Source organism: Oreochromis aureus, linkage group 7, assembly GCF_013358895.1.
Source record: "Oreochromis aureus strain Israel breed Guangdong linkage group 7, ZZ_aureus, whole genome shotgun sequence".
Classification (NCBI taxonomy): Eukaryota; Metazoa; Chordata; class Actinopteri; order Cichliformes; family Cichlidae; genus Oreochromis; species Oreochromis aureus.
In genome coordinates this window covers 65,201,051-65,221,628 of record NC_052948.1, presented here as the reverse complement: position 1 = coordinate 65,221,628, position 20,578 = coordinate 65,201,051, and the positions used below count along the sequence as shown (strand labels likewise).

Sequence of the window (20,578 nt, the reverse complement as noted above, 5' to 3'; positions counted from 1 at the left end):
AGGATAAAGACATGCTGTGGAAGAGAGACAGAGATTAATAACAAGTATGATTCGGTGCAGAGAGGTCTATTAACACATAGTGAGTGAGAAAGGTGACTGGAAAGGAAAAACTCAATGCATCATGGGAATCCCCGGCAGCCTACGTCTATTGCAGCATAACTAAGGGAGGATTCAGGGTCACCTGGTCCAGCCCTAACTATATGCTTTAGCAAAAAGGAAAGTTTGAAGCCTAATCTTGAAAGTAGAGATAGTGTCTGTCTCCTGAATCCAAACTGGAAGCTGGTTCCACAGAAGAGGGGCCTGAAAACTGAAGGCTCTGCCTCCCATTCTACTTTTAAATAACCCACAGTGGGCGATTCACTGTGTCTGTCTTTAGACATTTAGAAGAATTCACAGGTTTCCAACTAAACAGCATTTTACAGATTTAAGATAAATGTGCGTGGATCTAGAAATAATATTAAGCTTTAATCCTTTTCTGCTCCTGTGCGTCGGCTCTCTGAGAGTATCTGCTCCTTCTAATGAAAACTCCCCATCCCCGGCTGCCTCCCTCTTCCCGCTCCACCACACCCACCCACACAGGTAGGGCCTTGGGGTGCGGGTGTGTCACCAGGGTGCAGGGAGGCATTCCCCCCTCTGTCCCCTTCTGGCCACCTGTGCCTCAATTTTATTTCACAACTTAGACATCCACATTATTCACACTCTCATAACACACACACACATGTATATATTTATATATATATATATATATATATATATATATATATATATATATATATATATATAGGGCCTTGAGGGTGATCACGTTAACGGCGTCCAGAGGACGGTCTGTGTATTCAACCCTACCTCTGGCGCCGGTGCCCACCTCTCAATTTTAAATCCATGTAGACATTGAGGGTTCTCGGGAGGGGCATGCTAACACCTGCTGCTCTCTGGCAGCAGCACCATGCCCTCCCTTGTTTTAAATGCACTTTAGAACAACACGCAGCAACACTACACATGAGCGGGAGGAGGGAGGTATGGGGTCTTCACACACCCCGTTCTCTACTAGCCATCGGGCGGGGGCTGGGAGGAGGTGTTGGCTGTCCGATTGGCATCCCTGCTGCTGCGGAGCCTGGGGCGGTCTGCTTGCCTCCACCCCGGGGAAAGGGTCACATCTCTTGGGTCTGGTGCCGTTTCCCCTCTGGGGGCGAGGGTACCTGGACCCAGGGCATAGAGTATGTTTGGGGAGTATGATTGTGTGTACATGTCTATGTATGTCTATCCCTACGTTGGGTGAGTGCTGAGTGTTTGTATATGTGTGCATGAGGGTGGGAAAGCATGTTTATGTCTGTGTGTGCCTGTTTGTCTGTGTCTATATGTCAGGTCGGGTCTTAGACTCCACCTCCCTGGGTACTCCCAGGCCCTCCAAGTGTGGAGGCCTATCTCCCCTCACCACACTCCCTGCTGGTAACTGATGCCCTCAGGGGTTGGTGCATTGGTGGTTCTTGGTGTCCGGGCTGGGCGCCAGGTATGCACCGCTCACTCCCGGTGGCTACTTGGCGGGGCCCGATGCCTGTCGCCGGTCAGGCCTCTTCCGGGGCAAAGGGGCCCTCGGCCTCCGGCCTCGGGGCCTGCAACTCGGTTCACTCTGGCACAGCTGGCTGCCGGCAGAGCCGGGCGGGCACGCCGGTGCAGCCCCTCTGGCTTCTGCTCCGTGGCTACTGGGTGACCCCTCGTCTGGGGATCTCCTCAGCCCTTCCCAGGAAGGTGGCACGGATGCCCCTCCGGTGGTACTCCTTGGGCTCTCGCACTCTGGGTCCTCTGGATGTCTGGAGCCTGGATCTCCTCCATGCCTGCTTCATGCCCTGGGGACGGGGCTATGGGCCTCCACACCCTCTAGCAGACCGTTACATGGGAAAACCTTTTGTATACAAGCGTTGATCCACACAGGTGTGCACACGGGTGTTCACTGTTCGTGAGACATAAACTACACCTTTCTTAGCTGCTACTTCAAAGCACATTGTGCGCTGTCTGTCCTGCGTGCTGCACAACAACTTTCAATATTTAGTATTTACTGCTGTTCACACTTAGCTAGATTAACGTGATGGTGTTGTGTTTAGTATGTTGCTTTGTTTTTGTTTGGTTTTTTTGCTTGTCTTCTCTTCTTTTCTCTCAACAGGTGATCCAGGAGATTTTTTTTTTTTTTTTTTTTTCTCTCTTTGTCTTTGTAAGTGCCCTTTCTCACTGTCCCTTTTCCTTCTGTTTTTCTTTTCCTTCCTCTCTTTCTTTCTCCCTTTCCTATCCCCCAGTCATGTCTGTCCCATCTGTAACAACTGAAAATAAAATAAATAATAACAACAAAGTTTGATCAAATGGACCAATACGGCAATGCCATGATGATCCATTTGGCAAAATAAATCCATTTGGTATCCTTGTTGGTCTTCAGACAACAATTCTGACGGCTTAAGAACCAAATGGGACAGACAAAAAAAAAAAAAAAAAAAAAAAAAAAAAAAAAAAAAAGAAAACTGAATTTTTTTTGGGAGTAATTGTTGATTTCACTGCAGCTTTTAGGCGTTCGAGAGTCCTCCACACTGTTAGCCTTTGCAGTAATTTCCATAGCTTAGTACTGCAAAATCAACAGTAAGAAACTCTAAAGGATGTTTGCAGTTTAGTACTGTAATTTGCAAGTAATTGTGGGAAAATTCCATGAGATTACATTATTTTTACGGTAACTCACTGTACTCATGGAAACAACTGTAAAATATAGCAAATGTAACAATTGGTGATGTTACTGAGATTATGCTATTACACCATCCGGATTTCTGTTGTTTTCTACTGTAGATCTAAGAGTAATTACTTAAATCCTCATTCAGAGTGTATTACCATAAAATGCAATTCACTGCGAGAGTAGTACAACATATAAACTACAATATACAGCATCATTTTTAACTTAAGGAGTAAGTTGCAGCCACACTAAAATTGAATTCCTTGAACTGAACCTCATATATTAATAAATGTATTTTTTTATTCAAACAATGTGAAACATTATTACAGTCCCTCTCCAAAAGCTGAATCTGTTCATCTGGACGTAGCGTTTTGTGGGAGAAACGTTTCGTCACTCATCCAAGTGACTTCTTCAGTCTCAGCTGACTGCAGGTTTCCCCAAACCTTATAAAACGCTACGTCCAGATGAACAGATTCAACTTTTGGAGATTTACTTTCCTGGATGATTGAGAATGCATCAAGACATTATTACAGTCCACTTTGTATCAAACAACCAGTCTCACTCTTACAAAAAAGAATATTTAAGTATAAGTATACTTTAAAAACTAGAAAACAAGCAAGTATACCTTTAGTTCACTTTGTATGTATTTTCTTCCTTTTTTAGACCAAATTACATTTAAGCATACTTTAAGTACAGTTAGAAGTATACAGAAAAGTATAAGTACATTTAGTCTATACTTGTAGTATAGTAGTGCTAGTAATATACTATGTAGTATGTAATTTATTTGAAGTATACCTGATGTTTACTGAGAAGTACAAGTAAATACCCAGCATGCATTGCAGTGCTTTAACTGTGAAATTAAAACAACAATGAAAGAAATGATTGATGTTTTAAAACAAGAATCTGTCAAAAATTCTTGTGTAATGTCTTTTACCTTTTGAACAGAGTAAGTGGGGTAAATCATTAATTTAAAAAATGAAAATGTTCAAACCGTGAGTGAAAAGGGTCAATAGATAATAAACCTCAACTCTCAAAACACTTTCTCACCTGTTCACAATATATTTCTGGTACTTGAACTGTGGGTGCAGGTCTCTACAAACGAAGCCTTCTGATAGTTAAAACTGATATCTGGGGAATGAAGAGCTTTGTTACATGTGAAAAATATGTTTCAATTGTATTTTAATGACTATTTTTCAATCAGAAGTAACTCAAATATAAACCAAAAAGTAAATTAATAGTAAACTTGTAAGGTTAGTATTGTGATAGAGTTGAGTATATTTTAATTATACTCTTGTAGACATTATAACATTATGCTAGTACATTTATGGTGAACAAAAAGTACATCTAAAAGTTAATTTCAAGAATACTTTTATGTACTAAAACGGGGGCCAATGTAGTCCCAAGAAGCATTATTAGTATACGTACTAGGTAAGGTATACTTGGGAAATATACTTGAAGTATACTTATTTTTTGTATGGCCAGCAACAAAAACTAATGGTTACATTTAGAGTAATGTTTAAAAGTGACTTCATTTAGCAGGGTGTTCCTTTTTTCTCTTCTTATTCTTTCTTATACTGGACCTTCATTTGTTTTGTATAAGGTGGTACTTTTTAAGACACCTCTGCCTAACTACAGTGAACTAACCTAATAATATGCTCTGGTCGTCATTTTACACAAGTTCAGGTGTGAAACCTACACCGCTAACCAGCATCAGTCCTACAACTTCACTCTCAAAATTAATAAATTCTGGGACAAGCAGAAACTGTAGCGGTGCATTTTGTGGCAGGCCAGACTGCTATAAAATGCGCTCTCCTAAAGAAATAATTCCTTTGTAGCGCCACTTCGTCTTAGTTCAGAAGAGATGTCCTGGATATACGTGTTAATGTAACACGGGTGTTTATGTTTGTTCATGTTCAGCGCGTTGGGTTGTGTTTTTGAAGCGATTGTTACGTTTTTAAAGCGTTTTTATGTGACAGGTGTGTGTAGCACTTGTTACACATCTCAATGGGAGAACGATAGCCGACACCACACCTTCACCTGACGTACAACGTGACGTATGACGCACACGTCGGGTATTCACTTTCAAAACAACAATGGGGATAGAAAATATTGCTCGAGGCGGTTAATGCTCCTTTCGCTGGTTGCCAACCACCATTAAATAACAACAAGAAGAAAATATTGATCTGCTTTTCTTAGTTTTGCACGTTTAAGACACAATTCAGACTCAAACAAAGCTGCAAAGCAGGAGAACAACATGGCCATCAACTATTCTGTGCCACAGATCCAGTTCGCTGCAGCACAGAGTGATGATGAGACCGTTAACATGTGCAACTTAGAAGTAGTCAGAGGTAACTGGATGTTCAATCGGGTTAAATGCAAGGTTGATTGGATTATATCTGAAGATCGTATGCTATTCGTGACAACTCTGCTAGACTCCAAATTTCTCGTCCATGAGGGAGTTTCTCAAAAGTAAATGAAACAACTAAACTTAACACTTTTTCCCTAAAACTGACTGACATGGGAAACATTAAAGTTGGATTGACACCAGCTAATCAGTCTGAAGGTAAGTGTTTTTTTACTTATTCGAGAGAAGTCAGAAATGCGTTCTTATTACTGTTGGTTTTGACTTTTAAGCTACCCTACCAGGTTATTTTCATTCAAATGCTAAGACAAAATATCAATATCTATGAATGTGGAGACTCAAAAGACTAGTTAGGTAATAGTTGCCGATGGATTTATGAGACTTGATAGAAAGTTGGACGTTTGCAACAGGTGAATCGGTGAACTGCTGAGGTTGCACCCAAATGCTTAAAGTTGTTAGCTGGTCAGTGTTTTCAGGTGTGCTTGTACTACCTGTACGGTGCGGAGTGCTGACTTAGTCAGGCTAAACCCATTAAAGCGTCGAGCTCAAATATCTTTTCATTTTTGTGCACTGCTCTCTTGTCTTTTGTCAGCACACATTTTCTGTTTATTGAAGCCTTTTGTTAATAATTTTGATCATGTAAAAACTGGGAATTGGTCCCTATTGACAATACTCTTATTTTTTGCATTGCACATGTCATTTAGGAAAGGTAATTGGTCATTGAACTTTTTGCAACTATGTGTATTTATAAATTTTGTGGCTTCCATGCATGCAAATTTATATTGTTCAGTTTGCATGTTAAAAGCCACAAACATGTAGCTAACTATAGGTTTTCTTGTGGAACTGAGAACTGTCCTGCCATGCTCAGAACATTTTCTGCCTTTCATTCACATATGCATAGGAATCACCGAACAAGAAGGGAGACCACTGAGAGAAGTTAATTGGTGACCTCAACTGTCAAGTTCCTGGATGTGGGTATGCTGCACAAAACTTCACAACTCTGTGCCCATCTCAGATTTCATATCAAAGATGGGGAAAAAAGTATTATGTCCATTTGAAGGTTGCTCTAAATACTTCAGTGTCCGAACATCATTTTCCAGCCATATTTCTCGAAAACATAAGTAGACAGTTCAGCAGTCAAGGCAACAAGAAATTGGGGAATTTGCCATAATACAAGGAATGACACAGTTAATCTATTACAAGACAGTTGGCTTTGTGTCATTTAAAAATGCAGGCTGAAATGCTCTTGCCAACTAGCACTATACAGAGCATCATAGAGGAATTTCAGGATCTTTGCAGCTGTGCAATGCACGAAACAAAAGTAGACACTGAATCTTACACCATTTACCTTTCGTTGGTAATGGTAGGACTAAGGGTGGAAATTGTGACAAACTGTAAAATATACTGTATTTTACGATGTATTTTTCAACTTTTCAGTGCAAGTCCTTGAGTTTGTAGTTCTTTTGCAGTCCTGGGATTGATTTTCATCTTCAGACAAGGTCCCCAAAACTGCCTTTCTGTTAGTACTCAATCCTAATTGCAGGGTTCATCTTTTAGTGAGGACATATTTGTTGAAATGGCCATATAAAGTTGCTTTTCCAATGATCTCTCTCTCTCTTATTTTTAGATGGCAACAGACCAAAGAACCTGAATGACACCATTACTCCGGAGCTTGGGAAAGATTTCCACTCCGACTGTCGCATGCAATCACAAGAGGAGACAGAGCTCATCCAGAGGACAGGAGAAGTATGGTTAGAATTGTTGTGGAGGCCATGCAAGTTCACTGCAGGAACCCTAAACGTGCATCTTGTGAAGAGGTTGCTATGATCATTGTAAACAGATACCCTCAAACATTTGCAGATTTTACTGAAAAGGGAGAAAGACTGGGTTGTGGACATTATTCACTACTAAGAAGCATCAAATCTGGAGTTGAACATGTTAATCGAGATAATACAACACATAGACTTCGTCAAACAAAGAGAACGAGGAATGAGGAAGACTGCAGTCCCAACAGTAATGCAACATCACCCAAAAAAGTTAGATGCCTTGTTGATAGCTACGCTTGTATAAATTGGCAGCCAGTTGAACTTCCTGAGGGGGAAACGCCAGCTTCTTTAGAGGAAAAGAAACACATCCTGTTGACAATTTTTAATTCAGAAGGACCTGGAGCTGTGGAGAGACCTGATGTGGATGACTTCATGTGCCTCACATATATTTCTCAGCGGCAGCTTATCAACAGTTGTCCCTCACTTTCAGTAGCTGAAATTCAGGAGCAGTGGCCATTCTTGTTTACTCGGAAAGGTCTTTCGAACCACTTTTACAAACTCACAGGCATCGATATCAGTGAGCGCTTAAGTCAGGCCCTCATAACCAAAGGCAGAAGGATTATTAACTATTTCTCCAGCCAGAAGCTCAAATGTAACCTTGGTATAAGGACACTTCTTCAGCAGATGGAAAGTGAGGGAGTTTTGGCCAACAACAAGATTGGCACAGCAGCCATACTTCTCATGATGAAGTATTACAAGGAAGATGAAGACTCCCTCTTTGTCTTAGCAGATGTAAGCTTCTTTAATACAGCTCTATGTTTAATGCTGTTGCTTGCTGTCCTGTTTTTGTTTTGTTTTTTGTTACATAAAATGTTTTGGTCCTTTTTCTGGCAGGAAACATCTACCAGGATGTCCCTTGAAGCAGAGAGCAACCTGCCAATCACCCCGAGGCTGATTATGCTTGGTAAGAAGTCATTTATGAAATAGAACTGATTAGACCATATTACAATTTCTGTTTGACACAGGAGCTTTTCGTGGACACAGGTATCCAGTCTCTGTTTTGTTAGCTCACATTTCTGTAATTTCCTTTATAAACCAAGGTTGTTGGACATGTGTCTCAGTGAACCCAGCAAGGTAACAATATCAAATTTCACATTACATATTACTGATCAACATGGTAGTCTAGCTACACCAACAGCAGAAATACTGAAGTCAATACTGTAAAGTTTAACAGCAGCACACACTATAAACTCCAAAATAACCATACAGTTAATACCTAATTTACCATACCGGTAATTTAATTGGGCTGACTCTTTGTTAGGTGTGTTTAATGTGCAGAATAATTCCCAATTATGTACAATTATAATATGTTAACATGGACTTATGTACATAAAGCCATTAATAATTAACTGTACGTAGCTATTTGCTCTTTGATTATCTAGACAGTGTGAAGAAGTGAAGTATTGAAATTATTTTATGTTGCATAATGACAACATGTTGCCCCTATACATTTAAGGACAAAGTTCAATGACCGCCACCTGCTGGATGGTGAGTGCAGAGGGGCGTGTAATTGTTGAGCTGGACAAAGAGAACACCTTTGCTGATGCGATGTCTTCTTTGGTTCATTCTATGTATTGAACCTGGAATACCAGGAGTCAGCGTGTGCAACATTGGAACTGATTCAGAGGTATGTTTGAACAGTTAGCTAATAGTGATAAAGTATAAGTAACTCATTATTTCAAATCACAACTCAATGTTACTGTATGTTACTATTTATTGTGGCATGTTTTAAGGTTTTTTGTAAGGATAAACCCTGAAGAGGGAACAAAATGTACCTCCAAGGTCGGCACAAGCAGAAAGACTGGGACCACTGTGAAGAAAAAGGTTGTTCACATTAACCTTCATGTCACAACTTTCCTCCAGCGGCTTATTGAATTTGAGTGGAAAACTTCAAATTAGGTAACTGTTTTTGCCATTTTTAGTGAATTTCTTGTTTAATTTAAGTGACCAATGTGTTGTTTCCTGTGTCTCCACAGATGATCCGTGGCCCATGCTTTCTGGACATTTACACAAGACGAACACCAATGAAGACAAGCTCTCTCACCATCTTACAAGACGCTGTCTCTGTCCAACAGGTTTTTTGAGTGCAACAGTTTTGATTTTTTTTTTCCTTCTTTTACCCGTTTGTTAAAGATTATTTCAGCTACTTACACTTTAATTGTCACATGTATTGGCTCACCCTACAAATCAATTAACTCAGTCCACAAAGCAAGGTCAGGGTTCAGTGCAGGTCAGTCAATTTCCTTCACACCACACATGCTCATCCATGTCGTTGTGGACCCTGCTTTGTGCATTGATTTGGTGGTGTGAGCCAGTATTTTGGACAAAGTGTATATAGAGGCAGAAGTGTGGGGCTTGATATTATATTCATTTCAATTCAGTTTATTTGTATGGTGCCAACAAAATGAATGCCAGGGCACTTCACAGTGTAGGTTTAAGACCCTACAAAATATAACTAAGAAAACCCAACACTTGAGCATATGTTGTCTGCCATGATATGGATATGACATAATATCGTTATTGTTTGTACAACCATCTGAGAAAATAATGGATTACATGGTTTAGTAAAAACAAGTGCTTCCTCAATCAAAATATGTTTTCAGTTCTTTTCAGTTTTTGATTTTGGAAATGTGTATTTCATCAGGGAAAAATCAGAACAGAAATAAAAAGTGGTGTAAAGCACATGAATTATATTTTGTGTGTGGGTGTATCTATCTATCTATCTATCTATCTATCTATCTATCTATCTATCTATCTATCTATCTATCGATAGTGGGTATATATATATGTGTTTTTATATAAAAAATATATATAAATAAATAAATGCTACATTTTTTAATACAATACATTTTTTTTTTAACCCTCCAGTCTCTTACAGTATGTTACTGTTTCCTTAAATTACGGTAAATTACGACGTGTTAAACAGTAAATGACCGCCTGTAGGAACACGGTATCCTCTAGCAGAGATGAATATTTTTGGTACTGATGATGCGTGATGACGGTAAGTTACTGGTAAATATATTGCAGTTTATTACCTTGCAGCGGGCTTACAGTGACATACCCTGAATAAACGGTAGTATACCAATTTCTTAATCACAGTATGATGTTACTTTGTTGACGTAATTTACGACATAACGACATAACGGTATCTCACTGGCGACAGTGACGCCAGTGAGATACCGTAAAAAAAGCTACGGTGCGTTACCATAATTTGTCCAATACCACAACAGCAAAAAACGGTATCATCCTGCAGAACAGTAAGCTACCGTAACACGGCGTCTCGGTATGACGCTGGCAACAGTGACGCCAGTATGTTACCGTAAGGTGGAGATGAAAAGTCTAACAGCGTTGTCCTGTTCACCTCTGACCCGGGTGACCAGGGTCAGAGGTGAACAGAGATGCGTAGGAGGCTTTCAGCTGCTCGTACGTGCAGCATGTGTGATATTAAATATATATGCTTTCAAACATAAACGCGACACCTCAGCAGCAGAGGGATGAGCCTGACTGTCCCAGCCAGCATCCTCCGTCCTCCCGTTACATTCCTCATCTTTCAGAGCGTGGATCAGTTTTCCTGAGCGCTGACGGCCGGCTGCTTCGTCACACCCGCACCGGCGGACACAATGGTGAGATAACATCCCCTCTGCAGCTTCACGCTGTCGTCCAGATTTCGCCTTCTGCTGTCTGTTAATGCTGTTCCTGCTTCTATTTCAGGCAAAGTTCCTGACTCAGGATCAGATTAACGGTAAGACGCTGACACGTGTGCCCGTGCTGTCCTGACACAGCTGCTTACTGCTGGAACTTAAACTGATGCATTCAGATGACGAAGCGTTGACTGTGATGTTCTCTGTGCAGCAGGCAGGACAGATTATTATTTCAGCCACAGGCAGCAGAGCAGGACTTTAATCAGACAGAAGAGTGCAGCACAAAGCAGCGCTTGTTCCAGTTCAGCTGACCTCCCTGACCCGCTAACGCGATCAGACAGCGAGGGTCCGAGCGCAGTGTTTGCTAACGAGGAGCCATCGCATCCAAACCCTGATTTTCAGTCTGCCGGCTGAAGTGTTTGTTGGTATTTTGAGCCGCCGCTCTGTTTGGTGATTTCTCATCTTCCAGTCTGTTAAACTGCCGTCAGGGCTTCCCACGGGACACAAGTTTACTCTGACACATGCGAACACGCACAGATGCAGCTTTTATTCGCTTATTTTACACTCGTTCCTTCCCCACGGATCAGTTTAGTGTTTTCAGCACCATATGTCTGCGTGGATGACAGTCGATTCAGCTGCGATGAGTCATTAAAAGACGAAGATCGTGAGATTTCCCTGATGTTCCAAACACAACAATGGAAAGGGAAGAAGTGGCTTTTCTTGTTTGATATGTTAAAATCATTAAAATGGCCTTAAGTGTTAAACAGTTTGACAGGATGGAAGAGAAGACTGGAAATATCTCAGCTAAGGTCACAGGATGTGTTCTTGATGTATCGCCAGCCTGTGAAACATCAAAAGTCCCAAGAGCTTCATCTCAGACTCTGCAGACCTCAGTTAGCAGGTTAAAGGTTAAAATCTATGCAAGGGCGTAGATTTGGTTTTGGCATTGGTGGGGACGGATGATTCAACCACCGAACCCCGCCCTGTTTCTTTTTTTCTTCCTTTTTGTCTTTGCTTCTTGATAAAAAAAGGAGAAATGTACTTGCCTACATATGCTATTCTGCATGCTTTTAAACCATTTAAAATTACAATTCATAGTTTTATATGTGAATTATATAATGTTAAATTACTATTAAACAAATGACTGACTAAGAATTTTAGACTTTAGTTTACTTCAGCCATATTCCATATAAAAAGTGAGACATGTCAATTCAGACTCTTTGTCAAATATACACTAATGAATCAATTTACATCAGCAGCCTAACAATTGTCATGATAATAAATACTAGTTAATCTATAGCACCAAATCATCAGTCAGTCACCTGTGACCTCGCCTCTTCACCTCTGAGCTACAACATGGCAGAGCTGCCTCTGTCAGCTGATAAATAACAGTGAGACATTCCAAACACATGCAGCCACACATGTGCTTCAAATACAGTCATGAACCAACAAGTCATCATCACATTTCACCTGTGATCTTGTGTCACCATTACTCTCTGAGCTTTGTGTTGGTTCTTCTGTCACCTGACAAATAGGACATACATGACAATAAGAATAAAATGTGGAGCTGCTGCAGTGTCTCGACTCATCAGTAATGTTTGTAGTGTGAGTGCACTTTTAAAACAATTTGTGCAAACTGCACTACAAGGTGGAATATTTGCAAAATCATGACTACCTCATGATATTTTGTCTCAAAAATCAACCCTGTGAATATGTCAGTGCCATTAGGATGAAATTATTGTGTCACCAACATTTTAACGTTAGACATATAATTTTAACAGCCTCTGTAAACTAATATCCTGGCTGCTCGAGGCTGCCGTTTTCTCTGACAGTTTCAATCAAAATTAGAAATGTTACCCTGAGACTGAGATAACTAACAGTGCTGCCTGTTGTGCAGTTAGTTTCCAAAACACGTTATTCATGGTTACATACAATTTTAGGCCAAAGCCTAGCACAGCCTGTAACGTTATTATGACGGACACATTTTCTGAGTGAACTTGACTTTAAGTGACTTACAGGTTTCTTTGAAAAATACTTTCTTATATCCAGGTTCTTCCTTTTTGCTGCCATCCTCCTCTCCTCCTTGCAAGCTCGCCGCTGCTAAAACTAAACAGAGCTCCCTGAAAGGCACAGCCAATCACATTGGCCATATTTGTCACATGAGGCAGGACTCCAGTAGAGAACGTAATTTAACTCTTTCTGCACCGCTGGGTGAATGAGACGCTGACAGATCGTTTTTTTCTTTCTATCGGGTTTGTTTTTCTTTACTTGAAGAGATCAAATTATTGGTGGGGACATGTCCCTTCCGTCCATGCCAAATCTACGCCCTTGAATCTATGACAGTGCGGATAGAAACAGACTGAACAAACAAGACTCGTCTCGCTAAAAAGAACATGGCAGCACGGTTTATTTTTTCAAAGCCGCATCTGAACAAAGAACAAGACTTCAGCAGCTGGAGGAAACAAACACCTCATACAGCCGTCAGCGTGGTGGAGGAGGGATGATGATCTGAGTGGACCATGAGCTCCTCTGTAGAGTCAGTGTGAGGCTGTGTGTCCCACAGCTGAAGCTTGGACCAAACCGGGTCATCAACAGGACAAAGATCCAAGCACAGCAGCAGATCTACAACAGAACGACTGAAGGAGAGAAGAATGGAGCTGCTGCAGAGCTCAGAGAGCTGTGCATGAACGAATGCTGCAAACGTCAACGAGCTGAAGCAACTAAAACTCTTCCACAGTGATGAGGCAGATAAAGACATCCCTGCATGTTATTGGTGCTAAAACAGGTTCTGCAGCTGGAGTGAATGCTGTGCAGCATGGCTGTATATTACATACTATATATTATGTGAATAGATGCAACCTTGGTACAGAAAGACAAAGATGCCTTTGAGACGGCTCATTTGCAGCAGATGGGACGTACATGCGTGTCCGGTCGGTCTCGCTGCCTCTGGAGGAGCTCTGTTAGTGAAGTTTGACATGTTTGTCTCTGAAGTGAAAACTGAAGTTGCTTTTTAGTTTCCTTTGCACCTTGTTAGCATCATCCACCTTCTCCCAGCAGATGACGCACTCAGGCTGAGGCCTGCTGACATCACTGATCTGGCTCAGTCCATATGACCGATACAGAAACAAAGCAACAATGTGGACTCCTGCACATGTGTGTAACGTGTTCATCTGTCCGCAGAGTTTAAGGAGTGTTTCTCGCTGTACGACCGCCAGCGAAAAGGCAAGATCGAAGCCAAGGAGCTGATAACAGTGATGCGATGCCTCGGGTCGAGCCCCACCCCCTCCGAGGTCCAGCGCCACCTCCTGAGCCACAACATGGGTAGAGTATTCCCGAAATCTTCCTTACTTCTTATTTCTGATTTCTGAGGTGACGCAGCAAGAACTCAAATCAGGGAAAGTGCTAAAATGAAATAGTTCAGCTCACTTAACCCACGAGCAGCGCAGCTATTTTAGTGAGCAAAACAAGCATTTATCACCTGATATGTTCTTAATGGCTCCATTTGTGTTTATCAAACCTGACCTGCTTGCTTTGTCCTCTGTGTTGTCTTCATCTTCCTCACCGCACCACCGGAGTCAAAAACATATGAAAAGTTGTTGGAGACGCAGATGATCGATTCTCTCGGCCTCCACTTTTCCCTGTATGCTCACGAGAGGCTGTGGAGGTCCTGGAGGAGAGTGTTTCTGACGTTTGGATAATGTTCACCTTATTTTCCAAAGACCCTGGGTTAGATCCCTGAGATCAGGTCTCACTGCTGGTATTTTCATCATGTTTGACAGAAGGGGCTGAGATAAATGATCAAATGTGGACAGATTAATGGATTTACCTCAAGATAAAGAGTTTAATATCCTGAGATCAAGAACAAGTTATTCAGTCTTTGTTGTAAGAAGACAGCAAACCTGAACGAAGCTCCCGTTTCCATGTCAACGCCCTTGACACCTGAGATTTCCTGGAAAGCTGAGAAAGTTTGATGAGTAATTTTTAATTTGCTGTAGTTTTGATATTTGCATCTGTTTCCATAAAGGAGGTGATATTTGTTTTTCCTTGTTTCTCTCATACACACTAAGACCAGCCTGGAGGAAGCCGTGTGTGTTCTGGTTAATTAACTGCATATTGTCAGCAGCTACCTCACAGCCACACTCTTTACATTTGCTTTTATTGCTTTAATGTTTGCTCATTTCATATACGCTGTGTGGTACTCTCTCCCCCGCCCTTCCCTTCTCCTGCAGTGGCCTCATTTCTTTGTGCCAGTAAAAGCAGATCTCTGTTTTCTTTCTGCTCACAGACCAGGAAGGAGAGCTGGACTTCTCCACCTTCCTGCGCATCATGCACCGGCAGCTCCAGCAGGAGGCGCCAGAGCAGGAGATTTTGGAGGCCATGAGGATGGCCGACAAGGAGCAGAAAGGCTTCATCCTGGCCTCTGAGCTGCGAGCCAAACTCACCGGGCTGGGAGAGAAACTGACGGACAAAGAGGGTGAGCGTCTCCTAAAACCACACACTCACATTTAATCCAAGCTGTGTTACTTCAAGCAAAAAAGATGTGAATGAATAGTTTGGGAGGTCGTCATTACAGCGCGTAAACTAAAAAGGAGGGAAAGAGAACTGGGGAGGGTTGTCTTTTAGTTATTTAAATATATTTATAAAACTCACATAGCTGCTCTAAACTAAGAATTTACTGCAGATTTTCAGCATTAAAAATTTTGCAATTTAATTGAACTTAGTTCAATTTTTATTCATACATCACCAAATCACAACAACAGTTGTGGTGCTTTATATTGTAAGGTAGACCCTACAATAACACATACAGAGAACAACCCAACAATCATATGACCCCCTATGAGCAAGCGCTTTGGCGACAGTGGGAAGGAAAAACTCCCTTTTAACAGGAAGAAACCTCCAGCAGAACCAGGCTCAGGGAGGGGCGGGGCCATCTGCTGTGATTGGTTGGGGTGAGAGAAGGAAGACAGGACAAAGACATGCTATTGGCACCTTAATGAGCAGAGTTCAAAAGTGGAAACGAATCCTGGTGCACGATGTTGTTACAGGCAGCAAAGTTACTGGTCAGTGAACTCTGCAGTTTGCAGCATTTCAGACTTTTAGTTCATTTCTACACAGAAGTTGGTCACAGTGAAAACTGCTGAGAGTAAAAGCCTGAGTGTCACAGAGCTCTGCAACATCACAAACCAACGTCTCAGCATTTTGCTTCTTTGTTGCCCACAGATGGCTGAGTGAGATTGTTTCTGTAGACTTTAATACCTGAAGCCTCACATAGCAGGAACAATGCGTGCTGTTATGCATGTGGAATGGTAGCTTCATGAACACGAGGAGGTTCATAATGTTTTGTGTTCTTCTCCACATCCTGCAGGGTTTTGGTTTGCACTCATCTGACTGGTTCCCGTTCTCCACTTTAACTGTTGATTAAAGGTTGTTTAAGGAGCTCATATCAGAACATGTCATTCCCCCGAGGACGTGTCTAATCCATCTGAATGATTGTGTGGTTTCCAGAGAGAGGGAACACCTTACTCTAATCGATCCTTCTTTGTTTCTGTTGTTTTCATCATTACTGAAACGAACTGGCTTCATCTCCGTGTAAATGATTGGCCTGTTAGTAGAACCGCCATGTTTGATCAGGTCTTAAACTTTCAAAACATTCACCAAGTCACTGACGGCCCAGAGAGTCAAAAAAGTGCAACGCTAAAATGCACTTTAATTAAACTCAAATAAAACTGTATTTGGCCAAAACAAAACCTGCTGGATGCTAACAGCTATTTAAATTTTTAATATAAAAACTACAGAAATGGCTGGTTTAGTTTAAGTCCAGTCAAAAAGCTCATGAAACATGTTGGTCTTATTAGTTGGCCATCAGTAAAAAGAAGGTTGAGAATAGGGCTGGGCCATATCATACCGTTCACAGTAACACCGGTGTAATGTTGGGCAACGATAAGAAAATGAAATATGGCGATAGAATATGGGTAAAACGCGCATGCGCAGTGCCTTTGTTTTCATACGCACATGGCGGAAAAAGCATGGCGGCGACGCAGAATGAGAAGGGCAAAAGCAGATCGTTGAGTGAAACGCATGAAGCAGAACTGGTTTGTAAAAATGCTGCAACTTCAGTGGTGTGGAACTGGTTTAGCTTTCGCCCGTCAGATACACAACAAAGCACTATTTTTGGTAGCGCATGCTAGCGGGCCGTCGTTATTACCGTGTTGTTTGGAAAATACGGCACACTTTAAATCAATCCTTTGATTTTTCTGAAAATCGACAGTGTCCCTTATAATCCCGTGTGCCTTATGTATGAATTCTGGTTGTGTTTACTGACCTCGAAACGATTTTATGTACACGGCGCTCGAAAATCTGTCAAATGTTTTAGTACAACTTTGCTAAGCTACGAACCTGCACCGCTTGATGGATTGTCGGAGCATTACGGCTATCGTAGGCGGGCCCCTCACGGAGTGATACGTACTGTGCTTCAACATAATATTACCGTATTGTGTGTGTATAACCTCTTTTTAAGTTTTGTGGATATTATACATGGTTATGCTGAGGATATGTCGGCCAGTTTCCACTGGAAATGCCTTTTGGTTAAACTGTCAGCGAGGAATTTGCACTGTTAAATTTTTATATAAATTTAATGCACATAAAAAACAGCTGCTTGTTTAAGTGAAAATACATTGATGGGGTTTTTTGAACTAATAAAGTTGTGCAGTTGTAAAGTATTTTGTCTAGTATCAATTATATCGTCAGTTATATCGTTATCGCAAATTTTCAAATGTATATCGTGATAAATATTTTTGGTCATATCGCCCTGCTCTAGTTGAGAAGCTGGAAAGAGATTTAAAAATGCTCCCAATTATTAGCAATTGATGAGTCCACTGTAAGAACAGTCATGTGGAAGTGGCCTAGATTTGAAATGACTGCAGAGTTGTCCAGCACTGGCCATTGACCCGACTGAGGAGAGTACTTTTGTAATTCTTCAAATAAAAAATAAATAAATAAAGCCTGTCCTCATTTAGAAGAATATTACTGCAAAACTAGTTTTCACTGAGCACACTGTGCTTTCAAAGAGTCCCCTTTTTGGAAGAAAGTGCTCTGCACGACTAATTAAAGATAGAGTCGTTTGGCTGAAACAGACCATAGATGTTTTTAGTGCAGACTAAAGGCACTGAAATCCAAAAACAACTGTGGAGCCTGATGGAAGAAATGCTCTTTCATATCAAAGAGTGCTTGAAGCTAGCGTGAGGCTATCTGTCCGAAAGTTAAAACAAAAGTCCAAGTTTGAAAGTAATAATGATGCTCAGCACTCTAACAAATACACCAAGGAATGGCTCAGAAAGAAGAGATGGAGGTTATGAAACGCCAAGAGCCCCAAAATCCCACCGAGGGAAGAAAAAGACATCATAGAAAGTCTTCAAATACTTTTTGTAACTGATGAGTTTGGAGAACTTCAACATTTCTGATGCCTGGCTGTGCTGTTACTTTTTTAACCCAACAATATTACATTAATCCATATATTTGCTGAATAAAGTAGCAGCTACAGTTTCTCCCGTGGTGCTGTTCAAGCACTTGGCTGTTATCGGTTTCAGCTACGACGCCAAAAAGCCAACACAGGCTGTAAGGCAACATTTATGAACAGATATGACTTTCTTTGAAAACTCAGTAATAGGATGATCTCTATTTCTCAATGTCAAACATATAGTGTGTAGCACTGTGCAAAAATCTTGAGCCACTCTTCATGTCTTTACATCCGTGTAGGTTCACAGTCATCCAGGTCCTGGAGCTGGAAAAAAGGAAGGAAACAGGACGTCTTTTAGTTTGTGAAGACTTCTTCATAAATGCCACGGCTTTATCAAGAGGCTGTTTGGTGTCTCCAGTGTCTGAGCACTCTTCGCTGCACTGCTACACTACGTTGTTTGGTTTGTGTCTGAGTGTGTAGCGTAGTCTGAACTACACTGGGATGTTGAGACTCTCCTGAGTTTCTCTGGTAAACCTGCTACATCAGGGGTGAAGTGTTGTTATGTTTGTCCTTCTGATCCTCTCTAGCTGCTGTCTGATCTTCTTTTTTCTGCATCTTTGCTGATTTGATGAGAACCACATGTTACACATGCTTCCTTTACACATGTGTGTTCCTTCTTTTTCCCTTCAGGCTTAGAGGGAACATGTTCTGCCCGGTGTTGTAGGGTCCTGTTACTCCAAGTCTGTATTCCAGAGGGTGGTGGGAGTCAGAGAGGAGGTACTGGTCCGTGTGTGTGGGCTTCCCGTAAACTTCAGTGTTGAGGTTTCCATTCTCCTCAGTGTTCATGGCACAGTCCAGAGACAGCAAACTGTTATCTTTGTGTCTTCTCTGGTGGACTTGATGTTTCTATCCACTGAGTTGATTCCACTTCTTGGGTTTTGATTTTGACCCAGGTGTCGTCCATGTATCTGTATCATCGGCTAGGTGCTGTCCCTTCCTGCATGTAAAGGTTGGACACACCATGTTTGTGTCTGTAAAAACCCTCGTTGTATTGAACATGTGTGGAGGTAAGGCAGAGGTGTAGCAGTGTGCAGGTCGGATCAGCGTGAAGCTGGTTCTGCTTTCTAAGCAGGGATCTGTCTGTAGTTGTTTCCTGCTGCCTCGGTTGTGGGGATACAAGACTGAGACCACATCAGAGGACACAATGGTTTCATCTGGATCCAGTGCAAGTTTCTGGAGCTTGTTGGTAGCGTTGGTGGGGAGCTAGCATGGTGGTGAGGTTCTTGGAAATGTTGTAGGAGGCTGAGTTTATACTGATACCCTGTCACCTGCCATCGTGTGGGACCTGTGAAATTCTCTGTAAATGGTTTTAATGAGAACTTTATTTAAAGAAGTTGGCATCTAATTTACATCATTTTATTCAGGACAACCTAAATGATCAGAATAAATATGCTTCATTCATGTGACACACACAAGCTTATATGACCCTGAAACAGAATAAATATCACAAGTTCCTTCTAATTACAGCCAAAAGCTGATGATTGGTTTGCTTTTATAAAACTGGAGCTGCTGACAGGAAGAAGAATGGATACACACATTCTACAGGTTTCTATTACATCTGGAATAACAGAGTTAACTGTGATTGACAGCTGTGTCTGTGTTTTCAGTGGACGAGCTGCTGCAGGAGGCGGGTGTTGGAGCAGATGGGCGGGTCCACTGCGAGCAGTTTGCTAAAGCGGCAACGCGCTGCCACATAAAGCACTGACATCACAACTGACATCATCGCTGCTGTCGAAAACAACAGCAGTATGCTGTGCTCAAGCGTCTCCACGTAGTTAGAGTGTAGATAAACTCCAGACGTTTGGAGGCAGACGGAATATTCGCAGCTGGAAGGAGTCTTTCCTTCGTATTTTTATTAAAAAGTAAACAAAACAAAGGGACCATCTGACGTACAACATACAGTAAAAATAAAATGTTTTGTTCAGAAAATACTGCCTCCTTTGATTATTGTTGATATACTTCAAGCTTTACTTTACCTTTACATGGACTGGCAGCCAAGTGTCTCATCGTAGAGACCATCACCATCATCATCATCATCATCTCAAGTCGCTGTGTTTGGACAAACTGACATCAGTCAGAGGAGAGTCCGTCTGAGTTCCCTCACTCGGGCAGTTCCTGCTCTTACACGGGAACAGGGAGGGATGGTAAAACTGACACCTCTGACTGGCCCCATTAAAACTACAGATCTGCCTGAACTGTATGACATTAATTTCACTTGTATCAGTTTTCCCAATTTATTATGATTTTTTTGTAACTACTAGTTAAAAAAACCTCAAAATAGTTTATAATTGGAATAAACAAAGAGCTGATTCATTTGGGACAAAAAGAGAGCGAGTCAGCTGCCAGACTCCAAGAAGGCCTGGAAGAAAAAACCAAGACAACTGGAAAATAAACTATGACACTTTGGTGATACACCGATCTGTCGAGGCGCGGACGCTGAAGGTATTGACGTGTTTGTCCAGCACGTCTCACACATGCTCGATTGGACTGAGACCCGGGAATCTGGATGCCTTCTTCTAACATCAA

General features: G+C 41.6%; 2 protein-coding genes across 3 annotated transcripts; both read left to right on the top strand.

Moving 5' to 3' along the window:
* Positions 1–4,961: 4,961 nt before the first annotated feature.
* Positions 4,962–8,888, top strand: LOC120441095. The gene is made up of 6 exons (XM_039614773.1): positions 4,962–5,055; positions 6,697–6,815; positions 7,148–7,627; positions 7,730–7,799; positions 8,352–8,522; positions 8,629–8,888. The coding sequence occupies exons 1-5, from the start codon at positions 4,962–4,964 to the stop codon at positions 8,471–8,473; spliced, it is 885 nt and encodes a 294-aa protein (XP_039470707.1). The 3' UTR covers positions 8,474–8,522; positions 8,629–8,888.
* A 915-nt stretch (positions 8,889–9,803) lies between these two features.
* Positions 9,804–19,981, top strand: calml4b (calmodulin-like 4b). 2 transcript variants are annotated; one of them, XM_039615598.1, is made up of 6 exons: positions 9,804–9,896; positions 10,383–10,518; positions 10,607–10,637; positions 13,717–13,857; positions 14,822–15,010; positions 19,660–19,981. In XM_039615598.1, exons 2-6 carry the CDS (start codon positions 10,516–10,518, stop codon positions 19,755–19,757), a joined length of 462 nt encoding a protein of 153 aa, XP_039471532.1. In that variant the 5' UTR covers positions 9,804–9,896; positions 10,383–10,515; the 3' UTR covers positions 19,758–19,981. The 2 variants fall into 2 exon arrangements, with proteins under 2 accessions (XP_039471532.1, XP_039471531.1); XM_039615597.1 differs by lacking the exon at positions 9,804–9,896 and having other exon boundaries at positions 10,314–10,518.
* The last annotated feature ends 597 nt before the right edge of the window (positions 19,982–20,578 follow it).

Bases quoted from the DNA above. Each gene is read 5' to 3' on its own strand.
- LOC120441095 (XM_039614773.1), top strand. From the start codon at position 4,962: ATGGCCATCAACTATTCTGTGCCACAGATCCAGTTCGCTGCAGCACAG. The intron at 5,056-6,696 runs GTAACTGGATGT...TCTTATTTTTAG, and splicing joins CAACTTAGAAGTAGTCAGAG to ATGGCAACAGACCAAAGAAC. The intron at 7,800-8,351 runs GTAAGAAGTCAT...TATACATTTAAG, and splicing joins CCCGAGGCTGATTATGCTTG to GACAAAGTTCAATGACCGCC.
- calml4b (XM_039615598.1), top strand. The intron at 13,858-14,821 runs GTAGAGTATTCC...TTCTGCTCACAG, and splicing joins CCTCCTGAGCCACAACATGG to ACCAGGAAGGAGAGCTGGAC. The intron at 15,011-19,659 runs GTGAGCGTCTCC...CTGTGTTTTCAG, and splicing joins GAAACTGACGGACAAAGAGG to TGGACGAGCTGCTGCAGGAG.